Source organism: Pseudochaenichthys georgianus, chromosome 23 (assembly GCF_902827115.2).
Source record: "Pseudochaenichthys georgianus chromosome 23, fPseGeo1.2, whole genome shotgun sequence".
Classification (NCBI taxonomy): domain Eukaryota; kingdom Metazoa; phylum Chordata; class Actinopteri; order Perciformes; family Channichthyidae; genus Pseudochaenichthys; species Pseudochaenichthys georgianus.
Window position 1 is genome coordinate 18,023,717 of NC_047525.1, and position 14,100 is coordinate 18,037,816.

General features: G+C 41.3%; 1 protein-coding gene across 4 annotated transcripts in view; it reads right to left on the minus strand.

Annotated features, from left to right (window-relative positions):
• Positions 1-14,100, minus strand: part of scube1 (signal peptide, CUB domain, EGF-like 1) — an 84,250-nt gene continuing 70,150 nt past the window's right edge. For 2 of the 4 annotated variants that reach the window (XM_034075145.2, XM_034075143.2), the window contains 13 exons: positions 12,484-12,606; positions 11,922-12,041; positions 9,086-9,184; positions 8,849-8,965; positions 8,549-8,686; positions 8,196-8,399; positions 7,662-7,823; positions 6,280-6,447; positions 5,442-5,603; positions 5,154-5,351; positions 3,178-3,330; positions 2,999-3,078; positions 1-2,871 (listed from right to left, as the gene is read on the minus strand). In XM_034075145.2, the coding sequence (XP_033931036.1) occupies positions 2,719-2,871; positions 2,999-3,078; positions 3,178-3,330; positions 5,154-5,351; positions 5,442-5,603; positions 6,280-6,447; positions 7,662-7,823; positions 8,196-8,399; positions 8,549-8,686; positions 8,849-8,965; positions 9,086-9,184; positions 11,922-12,041; positions 12,484-12,606 (1,877 nt within the window). In that variant the 3' untranslated portion in view covers positions 1-2,718. Of the gene's footprint in view, positions 2,872-2,998; positions 3,079-3,177; positions 3,331-5,153; positions 5,352-5,441; positions 5,604-6,279; positions 6,448-7,661; positions 7,824-8,195; positions 8,400-8,548; positions 8,708-8,848; positions 8,966-9,085; positions 9,185-11,921; positions 12,042-12,483; positions 12,607-14,100 lie in introns of all 4 variants that reach the window. The other 2 variants (XM_034075144.2, XM_034075142.2) reach the window with 1 other exon arrangement.

Consider the following 14,100-nt stretch of genomic DNA (forward strand, 5'->3'; position numbering starts at 1 on the left):
ACACACACACACACACACACACACACACACACACACACACACACACAATAGAATACATTCTCAGGAAAACAAAAAATTCAATTAAAATGTTAGAGCATTTCATGTAATTTTTTCATAACACTCATATTGAACAGTGAAACAAACAGGAAGTAGGCCATACCATAAATCATCTGTATGGCAGCTCTTCGGCGGTTTGGAGTTTCAGTGAAAGAGTATTTAAGGGGGTGATTATCAGTCAATGCCGGTAAAAAATATTTCCCTTTTTGTTTAACTGGTTATTTCCATTTAGTATCTTGTTTTGGAATGAAATGCCCTAACTATGACCAGCTCAGTGCCATGCAGGACCATACTAGTAGTTGTGCATGCTTCAGTCCATTGAAACAAATAAACAACATGATTAAAGATTGAGGAACGCATTTTTTTTATTGACTTCCTTCTGTTTTATTTCAGTGTGCTATGAAAATCTAAATTTAGATAGTAAAAAACATGTTTGCTGAAACAACGTATTATGTATGTATTATGTATGCATGAACAAAAGAAAGTAGGGTGGCCCAAAACACTTCCATTAGGAGAAACGTGCTGCACTTTCAAAAACCATGCAAGTCTTGAGCTTCTTGCTGCATTTTGTATCTGCGTGTTTTGTTCATGCAGTTGTAATAAACGCTGCGCATGTCCCTTTTTTAATTTGCATCATTTTTTTAAAATTTATAATCATTACGCTTTCTTTATGCTCAGCACAAAGACTCTTTTCAGGAATGTTATCCAAAGTGTTTCTAGAGGAGCTTTAACGTCAAAGGGGGATGTTGATCTGATTTTGTATCATCAGTCAGGGGAGGCCAGCTTCTTTATAAACAACACAACACACAGACACTCAGATAGGAGATGTTTCTTATACTGACTGCCACTACATTCGCCTCCAAAACTCCAGTCACACCATACATGTTTTTCCCGCCTCCAGTCGCATTGTGCAGATATAAAGCCCATCTTCAATACATGTTATAGGATTTAATAGACATACTAGTACCATTCGGAATGACACAGAAACATTTAGTTGGGTTATAAAAGAAAGGTATACAAACTATACTTCCTATTTAATGGAAAGAGACTGCACCTGGATAAAAGTCGTATTTAAGTAACAGGCATGTAAGTAGTGCCATCATACAAGAAGCTTCTATGTTGACGCTTCCTCTCTCTGGCAGCTTTAGGAAATGTTTGAGATATGAAGCTAGATCTGGCAGTGAATACACAAACAAACTGTAGTGGAGTTTTTCTCTGTGCACATTAGTTTACATACATTTATGAGATGCTAAAGCTTGAATCTAACTGTCTTTGTGTGTGTGAACGGGCTATGAGTGTGGGGGCAATAACAGGAAACACAGACGTCTCTCTCTTCACCGCCACATGTGGCACATTTCAAAACAATACATAAAAAGGTAACAACAAATGTAACTAAGATATTTTTTTCCTACAGTTTAAAATATAAAATTCAAGTGCAATTAAAGTTCCAAATATTAGTTACATTACATACATTTCTCTCTAAAGTAACACTCTGTTACTTGCAGGTAGTTTATCTCATCTTGTTACATATGTTCTATTTTTTTTTTTACAATATAGACTTTCTGATTCACCCCATTTAATCTTTTCCTGTGCTTAAATGGATCAAGCACCTACTAAAGGTGGAATGGTTAAGATTTCCCCACATAAAAATGGTTAAAATGTGCGTATAGAAAACACATTTGTCTCGTGTACAAAAGGGTCAATAAAGGAATCCTATTCAGATTACACATCATGCATGTTCACCTGTGTATGTCCACACATTTCACACGTCTGTATGTGCGTTGTAAATCTGCGATGTGGGCTTCTGCAAGTTCAGTATAAATATTACAAAAACAACACATACAAAAACAAGAGCAAAATAAAAATGAGAGAGGGGGAGATAGTGAAAAGAAAAACGTTAATGAAGGTGCATAAATCTGGGGAGGGTTGGAAAAGAAAAAGAAAGAGTATATGGTGTGCAGAAATAGGGTTTGACCGATACAATGGTTTCCTGATACTTGCACTATGCTAATCATAAGAAGTATCATTTTATTATATATATGATTTTTTTTAAATGTTTGAGAGCTGTTTGAAACACATTTTAAAGGAATAGTCCAACATTTTGAGAAATGTGTTTTTTTGCCAAGTATGAGACAATTAATTGATACATTTATATACTGTAATAGTCATTGAAACCCCTAATAAACAGGTTTCCTTTCAGCTGCTTTCATTATTTTGTCTCTTTCGTCACTATAATGAATTACATGTAGCTTGATAATGTAATGTTGAAAGGGATTGTGTTGCATTTTCAGGTTCATATTTGTATTGTGTGCCTCTTCTGTGACATGTTTACATGCTTCAATGCTTTCACAAGTTTGGTATAATATAGTTGTGTTTAAAGAAACAATATATACACACAATTTCTATCAGGCAGCTTCTTCTGTGTTAAAAAAATGTTATTACTGGTCTGCAAAAAACCCATATCGGTCAAACCTTATAAAAAGAGCTGCACAAACTGAGGGAAGGGCGTCAATGTGTTACTTATTAAAGGAGTCAAACATGAGGAAAGGCTTTATGTGACAAACAGGGCGAATACAGTAAAGGAGGATGTTACGTTGTATGACGGGCAGGGGCGGATCAGAAAAGCGGGGGGGGTTTGACAGGACGTTGGAGATATCCCGACTATTTGTACGGCCTGAGGAACCTGGTGACTTTGGAGCGCAGCAGCTTGATGAAGGAGCGTGGGAACATCTCTTTGGACTCCTGCGCCGTGTACCTGAAGTAGTTCTGAGGGTGGGCCAGCACGTCAAACAGAGCCTTTATCAGTTTCTTATCCTGGGAAGAAAACACACAGACACATGGGGTCATCCGGCTGCACCAATGATTTGAGGAGAGGATCTTTTCAACCTTCATTTTGATGTATTTTCATCAAAGACTGGTAATTGACTGTTTGGCTCAATACCTTCAGTATCTCCTGGTGGTTCTCAGAGGCGTAGAGCCTGCCATCTCGCACTATGTCCTCTATCAGCTGCTGGTAGTCCTCTGGAACAATGAGGAGGGCAAAATAAATAATATAGTGTATAGATTGAAGACAGATGGATCACTGTGTGAGATTAGATTGATTGTGTAAAGGAGACTCACCATCATAAGTGACGTAGGGAACTTGGAACCCTTTGGCACTGTTTCCCTCGTTGGACTTAAACTGAATCCAGAGCTTTCGAGAGCGAGACGTGAAGGCGATGGGCCGCTCATAGGTCTGACACGTCTCGTAGGTGGTGATGGAGGTGGGAAGGGCTGGAGGAACGTTGCAACCATGTTAGAATAGTACTCTATCTTAAATTGAGATCTCTCTTGTCAATGGGTCTGAAATTACTTTGAAATCCTACCTGTGACAACATAATCCTTTCTGTCACAGAAGAAGAACATTCTGTGTGTGTCTTTGTGTCATGACGGCAACATTAGTGTTATTCTTTTTCTTTTTTTGTATTGCTCCACCTCTCACTTCTCTTTTTAACCTCTCCCTCAGCACGAATACAATTCCAAAAGTATGGAAGTCTGCTTATGTCTTGCCTTTACTGAAAGGAGGGGAGGCAATTATTTTAAATAACTATAGGCCAATCTCTAAATTGTCAGTTCTGGCTAAGGTGCTCGAACGCTTAGTGAGTGAACAAGTAAAGGAGTTTTTATCTATAAATGATATCCTGTCTAAACATCAGTCAGGATTCAGAAAGAAACACAGCACCATCACTGCCACGATGAAAGTGGTGAATGACATTACTACTATTTTAGATAATAAGCAGAGTTGTGCAGCTCTGTTTATTGACCTTTCCAAAGCATTTGACACCGTTGATCATCGCATTTTAAAGCAGAGGCTACTCAGTATTGGCCTATCCAGCAATGTAGTGGGGTGGTTTGTGAACTCCCTCTCTGAAAGGTCCCAATGTGTTCATTTTGATGGGCTGTCTTCTGAATGGTTAAACATTTCTAATGGTGTACCACAAGGTTCTGTTTTAGGACCACTTTTATTCTCCATATATATTAATAGTGTAGGTGATAATGTGGATGAAGCTACTTTACATTTTTATGCGGATGATACTGTGATGTACTGTGCAGGTCCCTCCATTAAAGAGGCTGTTGTTACATTACAGGCTGTTTTTAACACTATTCAGACTCAGCTCTCTGAATTAAAGCTTCTTTTAAATGTGGATAAAACCAAGGTAATGCTCTTTTCAAAAGCTAAAAAGACACCAGAGCCTGTTTTAGATATTGTAACTACGCAAGGAACAAAACTTGAAGTTGTTGCCTGTTACAAATACCTTGGTATCTGGCTTGATGATTGTCTCACTTTTAAACTTCATGTCAATAACCTGCTTAAAAAGCTGAGGGTTAGGCTAGGGTTCTTCTACAGGAACAAGTCCTGTTTCTTGCTTGAGGCCAGGAAAAGGCTAGTCACTGTGACCTTTTTACCTGTGCTGGACTATGGGGATTTGTTGTATATGAATGCACCTGCCACTTACCTGAGCACATTGGATGTTGCGTATCACAGTGCTCTGAGATTTGTCACAAATTGTAAAGAGCTTACACATCACTGTATACCAAGGCAGGTTTACCATCACTCTCTGTACGGAGGCTCAGTCATTGGTACACGTTTATCTATAAAGCTTTGTTGGGTAAACTCCCGTATTACATCTGCTCTCTGATAACACAGAGAGTTGCAAGCAGCTATTGTCTGAGATCACATGATGTAGTCTTGTTAGATGTGCCAAGAGCAAGGACGGTCTTAGGTAAGACAGCTTTTATGTGCGCAGCTCCACTTGCTTGGAACAATCTTCAGCAAGAATTGAAACTGAGCAATCTCATTCCTCTGCATGTTTTTAAAGCTAGGGTAAATGAAATGCTTGCTGATACAATGGACACTTGTAAATGTCTATAACTATGTATCCTGTAAATATAATGTATAATGTCCTATATTGTTTTATGTTTCATGTGGAACCTATATGCTGCAGGTCTCCCTTGAAAAAGAGATCTATGATCTCAATGGGACCAATCTGGATAAATAAAGGTTTGAAATGAAATGAAATGAATTCTTAATCCTGATAACTCTATCTGTTTATTACCACTCTTTCTCATGACCAGCACGTCTCCACACTCATCCTCGATGGGGAGGAAGATCTCTGGTACTACGATGAGAATCCGCCTCTTGTGTGGGGGGTTGATGGTCCACACACAGTCCACGTTGGATGGGTAATCTCCAGGGTAGTTAGGAGACTCGATGAAGCCTGTGTAGTCTCCCAGTTCACCTCCACACACCTGGTCTGAGGGAACAATTAAAGAAACACTTTGAAATATAGGTTACCAGTGAGATATTCAATGGACGCTTAAATGTATAGGTCGAGCAGGGTTACTTTTGCAGTGGGAGACGTTGGTGGCGCCGTCAAAGTCCGTGGTGGTGTTCCCGGGGCAGGTGATGCAGTAGTTCTGCCCAAAGTCATTCTGGTAGGTGCCTCCTGTGCAGCGGATACAGCGGTGGGTGCTGGAGTTGTAGTAATGTCCAGGAGCACAGTGCACTGAGGAGGAACAGAAGTGTCAGTGAGTACACACCGTACAAAATGTCTGACGATAAACGATCCACAAGATACATGCTGCAGCAGTGATATTAAACATGCCTAGATTACAGAACAGGCACATAAACAAAACACTAAAGCCTGTATAGGCGACTTTATCATCGACATTTGCAAATTGCCATTTCATGCACGTCTGAACGCGGCTTTATGACAGCGGTAACAATGAAACTGCTGACAAATGGCTTGTGTCATTGCAAATGTCAGTATGCACATACATATTTGTAAAGTGGCAGATAAAAAGCTCCAATTAAACAGGAGAAAGTGAAGCAATCTATAGAATATTGAACACGCATTTTCATCTACAGTCTCTGTGAGGCTGCACTTCATCAGTTCAAATTGGTAGAATGACAAACAGAATAGTTTTGCCATTCGTTGAGAAGCTAGCAAGGCTAAAACATTAAAAAACAATCAGAATGATGTCCTGTCACGCCATCATGCAGAGGATTAAACTGGCATTTAATTAAAGAGGCCCAATGAAAGCATGTATATGATCATTCTCCCCCTCAATACATTTAAAATACATTTTGGCAACTGAATGAAATGCCTCAGTGCTGATTAAATGATGTTGCAGGGAAATACATACAGTATACATAAAGATATGTCTGACACAAAGACTCACCCTTGGCCTCACAGTCCCTGAAGGCCGTTGATGCCTCAAACTTGGTCAGGATGCCTCCTCCACAGGGGAAGCAGAGCACTCGGCCCGGTTCAGGCTGGTAGGAGCCCAGCGGACAGGACAGGCATGGGCGGAAGCCGTCAGGAGAGAAGTGACCCGCTGGACACTGACCTGAGGGAAGGACACAAGAGAATCACCTGTTGTACTTTTTCTCTTACTGTTTCACTAGCTTCACTGAGAAGCTATTTGAGGTTCTACACTATGAAATGTAAGTGTTTCTCCGTCTAAGATCAGTTGGTAACCATCTTTCTTAGCTCAGATACTTCAAGAAAAGCTAAATATATTTTGAGTTATATAGGAAGGATTGATCCTTTTGCATCATTCTCATCATCATTACAAAACATCTAAATGAACATGGTGGGACTTTTTAGGTGCATCTAAACAAATATGTTGTGTTGTGTCTGTAAAATCCAATTCTGCAGCTTCCTATTTGTTTCTTCCTTTTTGATATTGTACTAATCAATATCGCAATTTTGATAGAATTTAGATTACTTGTGCAGCCCTACATTAAATACACTGACAATGGTCTGTGGTGCTCCGTTGTTGCTGTAGCTGTGATTCCCTTATCATGAATGGCCACTAGATGGTACCAACACAACATGTTTATACATGCATTTTGTTGGTACATGTTTCCAGAGCATATAGAAGACATCTTCAGCGCAACCTCCACACCCCAAAAAACATTCAGAATTGCGATTCTCAGCAATGACAAGGATAAAAGTGGGAGTTGGCAGGAGAAACATCTAAGATGCTCTAATACAGTAAAGTGTTGAGTGATGATAGTATGATTACTACTTCAACTGTTTTGTTACTAATGGAGGTAGAATGCAAGTGCTAAGTGTTCTGAAGTGACTTCAACAGGGTTCATACACTTTTTCACCCCATGATTTTCAATGACTTTTCCATGACCTTTACCTAATTTTCCATGACCCAAAAAAATTACTCTTTCTCAGCGGTACCACTGAAAATGGTTTATTTTAACATGGGACAGGAAAATAAGATCTGAAACATGTTGTGCCTATCTAAAACAAATCAAATAGTAGGCTTACTAGCTTCTACTAAAATCTCTCACCAGCAAAATACCTCGTCAGTTAAATGCCATTTTACGTTTCATTACTATACGATACAGTATTTAATATCATTATAGTATTACTATTTCGGCGATTAGATAAAATATAAATTATATTTGATGCAACTTTAGTTACATTTCCATGACTTTTCCAAAACTTTTCCAGGGCCTGGAATTTGCATTTTGAATTTCCATGACTTTTCCAGGTTTTGAATGACCGTAAGAACCCTGCTTCAATGATGGGATGGGGAGTTACCTCCACACTGAGACACGTTCTTGGCCCCGGCGATGCCCTGTCCTTCGATGCCGGGACATGGCTCACAGGACAGCTGACCCAGCGTGTCCTGGTACGTCCCGGGAAGACACTGCAGACACTGCTCCTGCTCCCCGCTGTAGAACGTCCCGAGCCCACAGCTCACTGAGGAGGAAGACATTGGCAAATACTTTGGAAGAATACTTTTGTGGCTTGTTTTGAACTTTGTCCTGCTGTTTTATTTTATCAAATGAATTCAAGTATACACAGTCATTTTGTTCACCTAATGCAATTCAAAAAGGTGTTGTAATGCATCAGCATGAACTTTAAAAAACAATTCTGTATTTTAAATTGTATTGTAACATTGTTATGCTGCTAGTTATCCCCCTTTAAAAGAAATGTACCAGTAAACTGATCCTACCTTCTTTTACGTAAATGTAAGAGACTACAGTTACCTTTCTTTTGCATGCTGATAACGTAAACCCGTAACATGTAATCCGTTTCTCCACAAGCCTGCTAGTAGGACCCTGAACTCACCACACTTCCCCTCTCGGAGGACTTGTCCCGTGCTGCAGAGCTCGGTTCCCTCCAGTACCTTGGACGGTTTCTGGGCCACCTCGTACTCCGTCCCAGAGAACTGGATGTAGAACTGCTGTTTGTTGATGGACTTCCTGAGCGTCCGCATGGCGCTCTGCAGCTTCTGCTTCACCCTTTCCCGCACGCACTCCATGTTACAAGAGTCTGAGGAAAAAGTGGTTTGGTGGTCAAAAAACGAATTCTAAAGGTTTCTTTGAAAAACATAGACTGACACTGTCCATATTTTACCATGTAAACAATTGTTATTTTTCAAACGGATTTGATATAGACAAATCATGTAAGAAAGAACATACCTGATGCTTCTTCCTCTCTCATCTCCATCTCAAACTCAGCTGTGATATGGGAAACCTCTTTGGAAGTAGATTTGCGTCCTCGTCTGCGCTTCTTAGAAGAGTCGCACTTGAGGTTTACAAATGTTACCTGGCAGTCGTCTGTGCAAGGGAATTGGCCTCCTTCCAGGTCAAAAAGACGAGGAGGAGGAGGAGGAGCAATATGTTTTAATCAACACAAAAATAACTGCAGTTTTTTACAATTTCACTTCAAATAAAAGGGTAGTGTGTAAAATGAAGCTAAACTCAGTACAATGTGTTTACCTTGTAGGTTCTGTCTGGAGGAGTCTCTGTGTTTCTCCTTGTTTCGGGGCCTCAGGTGACATTTGGCGTCTTTGATCTTAAACCTGGCCTTCTGCTTTATGGGTGCGGTCAGCGTGTCTTTATTCATAAGCAGAAGAGACACACAGATTTGCTAATCACCATTTATTATAAAAACAACAGATGTGTAAAGTCTAAAAGTAATATTTTGACTGATAGTAACAGAAAGTCCTACTGTACCGCCACAGGTGGGTAAAGCACTGGTGGTGTTCCTCATCGGAGGAGCTTTAACAGGCTGTACGGGCACTCCACAGCTCAGTGTGTAGCTGTTCTCTGAGTCTGTTAGAAACACACACACACACACGCACACACGCACACACACACACACACACACACACACACGCACGCACGCACGCACGCACGCACGCACGCACGCACGCACGCACACACACACACACACACACACACACACACACACACACACACACACACACACACACACACACACACACACACACACACACACACACACATTAGACTACAGTGAGAAAAGAGGAATCAGATATGATGGCTGAGAGTTTTCATTTCGTCTGATGGACTGCGTGACCGGGTCATCTGCTCCATCAAACATCTGTAAGATATGGAGGCATGTGTGTTTCACTTGGCACGGCGCTGGGCCACTCACAGCTCGGAGGATTAAGAAGAATTGTATAAACGCAGTAGGACCTTACTCTGCTCCAGTATTCAGAAACAACAGCCCAGCGGAAACTTGTTTAACCTCTATTGAGAAATTAAAGCCCATGTGATAGATCTACGAACCCTGTTTTTAGATCGTGATGCGCACAAAGAAGCATTTCAAGTGTGAAATGAGGGATGAAGTCTTTGGAGGTCATAAAAGTGAGATGATTAAATAAGAGCCTGGGTTGCATTTAGCCACAGGAATTTACATGGCTCTCTCCCCCCCTGAAATTAAAACTTTGCTCCAGAAAGACAGGAAAACAAATATTTCACTTCATGCCTGAGAGCTCTCCATCAGTCTCACACCACGGCAGCCAAGTTAAATGAAGCAATGGGCTCGCTGTGGAAAAAAAGGCGCGATCAAAGAATGTAATCGATTTACAGATGTGTGTTAAGTACTATTGCAGGAGGAGGAGACGCTGGGCCAGGCCCGGTTCCAGAACAAAATGACTAAGGGTGCATCTGAGATTAGAGAGGGTGCAGTGCTAAAGTGCTATTTTTATAAGTGGGGAGTGTACCTAACACCCTCTATGGGGGTCCTCACCTCCTCTGGGGGGGGTCCGGGGGCATGCTCCCCCGGGAAGATTTTTTTTTTTAAATATTGAAGTTAAAAGCATCAATCTGGTGCACTTTGGGAGCAACATTAAGAGATCTATGGATCTATGTGCTCTTTGCTTGATTATGCCTTCCCAGTCCCTTATCACGTAGCCTATAAGAGCATGGCGCCAGTTGTTGTAGCCAGTTGTGGTGAAGGCATCTGACTTACTTGAACCGAAATGTCTACAGGCATAGCAGAAGATGGCATATTTTTTACATGAATATTCCAGCCAATCTCTGTTTTGAAACCATGAGCTGCAAAATGAGCGCCTCACCCCACTGTACAGGCGAGTTGGGCACTTTTTTAAATATACCTGGGCAGGCTCTGTTTTGCAGAGGTCCTCTGGCACTTGCGGGCCGCCGAGGGGTGGCGGTGTTTGGGGTAACGAAGACGGCTGTGGCTGCTCCGCCTCTGTGGGCGAGGCGGGCAAAGCCGGCGAGTCGGGCAGGAGGACGTTAGTGTCCACGACAGTAACGTAATGTCCCCATGATCTGAACTGTTATTACCTGCAGTAGATGCAGTGTATGCTGGCGATAAGGGCTAGTTGTTTTAACCATTTTCTGATCCATCATTGACTGCTGTGTAAGCACCTTGCAGATGATGAATGTGCAGCGGCACAGGCACCTGACATAATAACGTTACTTACCGTTTAAATTGATCAAATAAATGCAGCAGACAATGCTATTCAACCACAATTTATTGTATTTCAACTATATTCTTCTTCGTCTTATTATTATTATTATTATTATTATTATTACTACTATTGTTAGTAATAGTAGGCAAAATGTAATATTTTTCACTTTTAATTTTTTTCTCCCTTATGCACCCCCGTAGAACCGGGCCTGGCTGGGCTGCCAGCCAAAGTGCTTGCACAGGGAAAAAGAAACACATCAGTCTGAGTGAAGCACCTTGAGGACAGCAATAAAGTGCTTTTTTTCAAGCATCAGATGCACAGACAGGAGAGTAGGTACAAGGAGCTGTGATAGCAAGCTGTTACCACCAGAGGGAAGCAGCGTGTGTAGCATGACAGCTAAAACCATCTGGCTTATTTTTTTACAGGAGTAGAGTAAACTTTTTTATTTAAATGCCATCAAGAAATAGTTTCCCCTTTTTTTCTCCCCATTTTATTTTATCTAAGTGATCTCCCACCCAGACCACTTCCAGATATAACAAAACTGACACAAATTGAAATCATTCTTAAAGTATCCATAGCTTTCTTAGATAATATGATCCTCTTCAATAAAACCTGGTCTCCTCTCCTGCAGTACATTCATTAAATCAGCTTGGCCACACTCTCTACACAAAAGAACAATTTCAAGTGATAAAATAGCACAACATAAATTCTTTACATCTTTATTTTCCTTTTGTCCTATTTTCAAAATGGTATATTTTATGTATTTATTAGTTTTGTTGTAAATCATTTTGGAATCCACTGTAAAAAATGAAAATACAAAAATGAAAAAACATATAAAAAAGTATCAACATCCTTAACTTAACACCAAGGTCCCAATTTAAGAATTTGGTTTAAATTGATACAAATAAAAACAACTGACAAGGACAACCAGAGCAACAGTGTCCCAGTTTTTCAATCCAATAGTCCTTCATTCCAGCCCCTGAAGTGTCAATACATTGTTGTTAGGAAGTGTTGGATAAACCTCATCACTTTACAAACACCAGTGGTAAAAAGATAATTATTTTTTTCGAAAAAGTGTGACTTTAACTAAGTGTTTTTCTGTGTACCTGCGAGGAAGAGGGCGTTGGAGGGGCAGGAGAGTGAGCAGACCTCTGCCCCCCCGCTCTTGGTGCAGGTCAGCTGGGCTCGGGGTACTGGCTTCCCATTGGGCAGACACTTCACCGCCTCTGAGGAACACACAGAGTCAAATCACCATGACAAACACCTGGACACACACACACACACACACACACACACACACACACACACACACACACACACACACACACACACACACACACACACACACACACACACACACACACACACACACACACACACACACACACACACACCACACACACACACACACACACACACACACACACACACACACACACACACACACACACACACACACACACACAAGTACACTGGTGTTCAGGTCTGCTGTGAGGAATCCACCATGCCTCGTGTGGAGAAAAGTGGACACACACACACACACACACACACACACACACACACACACACACACACACACACACACACACACACACACACACACACACACACACACACACACACACACACACACACACACACACACACACACACACACTTGGTGCTTACCGATACAATCCTTCTTGTTCCAGTGGAGCTTCTGACCGGGTGGACACACACACTCGTAGCCGCCCTGAGTGTTTATGCAGCCGTGCTCACAGCTCCCGTTACTGATGCTGCACTCATCAATGTCTGAGACACAACCACAGAGACCATTAGGGTGTGTGTGAATTACAAGACATTATAAAACAAGATATTAGCAAAGACAAAATATTGGGATTATAAGCACATGTGATTAGAGAGATGAAAGACAGTGAAGACGTAACTACACTCCAAAAAACGAATTCAGGCGACCTTTCACCTCCACTTAATTAAATGCATGGTTGCAAGATAAAAATGTGAGTTAATTGATTTAGATAAACATTTTAAGTTGCAAACATTAATTTATAAGTTGTGTTGACGTAATAATGTTGGTAATTACATCAACTTAATATTGTGTGTAATTTGAACTGATTTCTGCGTTAATTGACTTAAAACTAAATTCAAGTTGTAGTAAGTAATGCAATTGGCTTGATAACTTAATTGTTCTACACCTTGAGTTAAGGATTTCAAGTCCACTCCCACTTAACATGCCGGGACAAGTTCCGACAGTTAAGACAAATAGAAATACTATACAAAGGACATTTTAAGGTGAGTGTCATCTTTTGTCATTTAAATACAGTAGTTGCACTGTATAGGCAAATTGCTGCTTGACCACAATTATCAGCCTTTGAACTGTGAATAGTTCTGTGAGAGGATACAAAGTAGTAGAGGCTAATGTGAGTGTAAAAATACTTTGGTTACTATTGTGATATCGCTTTTTATTCAAAATGAATCTCGGTGAAGCAGATCAAGGATGCTTCTTGAGGTACAGTAGGATCGTTATTTAGAGTTGTCATTGAAATGCAAGTTGTTGGCAGTCATCCATTCAGAATATATTCATTTAGGTAATTTCTCTTTTTTTCCTTTTTAAAAAATAGCACAATACAATTGAAGTACGCAGGGAACTATAGCCATCCGGCTGCTATATCAGCTCAACACACAAGGGCTGACAACATCACAGTGGGAGACATAGGTTGGTATCCCTCTTGTTAAGGGGGAGCTCTGAGGCTTCGCCCCCCCCGAATATCCAAGGACCGCTACATGGGACCTGCCCTTGATGCTGGATGCCCTATGCTCGCCTCCTGTTTAACCTTTGTTACAGGCAGAACTGGAGTGGCTCTCAGCTAAGACTGCTTTCCTTCTTGCCATCACCTCAGCAAAGCGTGTAAGCGAGCTTCAGGCCTTGTCCATGAACAGCTCGTGTCTGAGGTGGAACTCAGATGGCTCAGGTGTCACCTTATGGCCGAACACAGCGTTCCTCCCTAAGATGCAAGGACATATGCTGCGGCCACTTGGGCATCCCAGAGCACATTCGCCAGATACTACAGGGTGAATGTTGCCGCCCCTCACCCGCTGGGTGTGGTCCTCCTGCAGAGTCAGCCTAGGCCATCCTTATAGCAGGGGGAGTATTCAGACTTCCTCGTGACTTTGTTGGTATAGGTCATCCAGTGCTAAAGCACCGCCTCTGGCGGTCAGTAAGGATGAAATAGAACGATAGTTACGTATGTAACTACGGTTCTCTGAATACTGGATGACCGCCAGAGT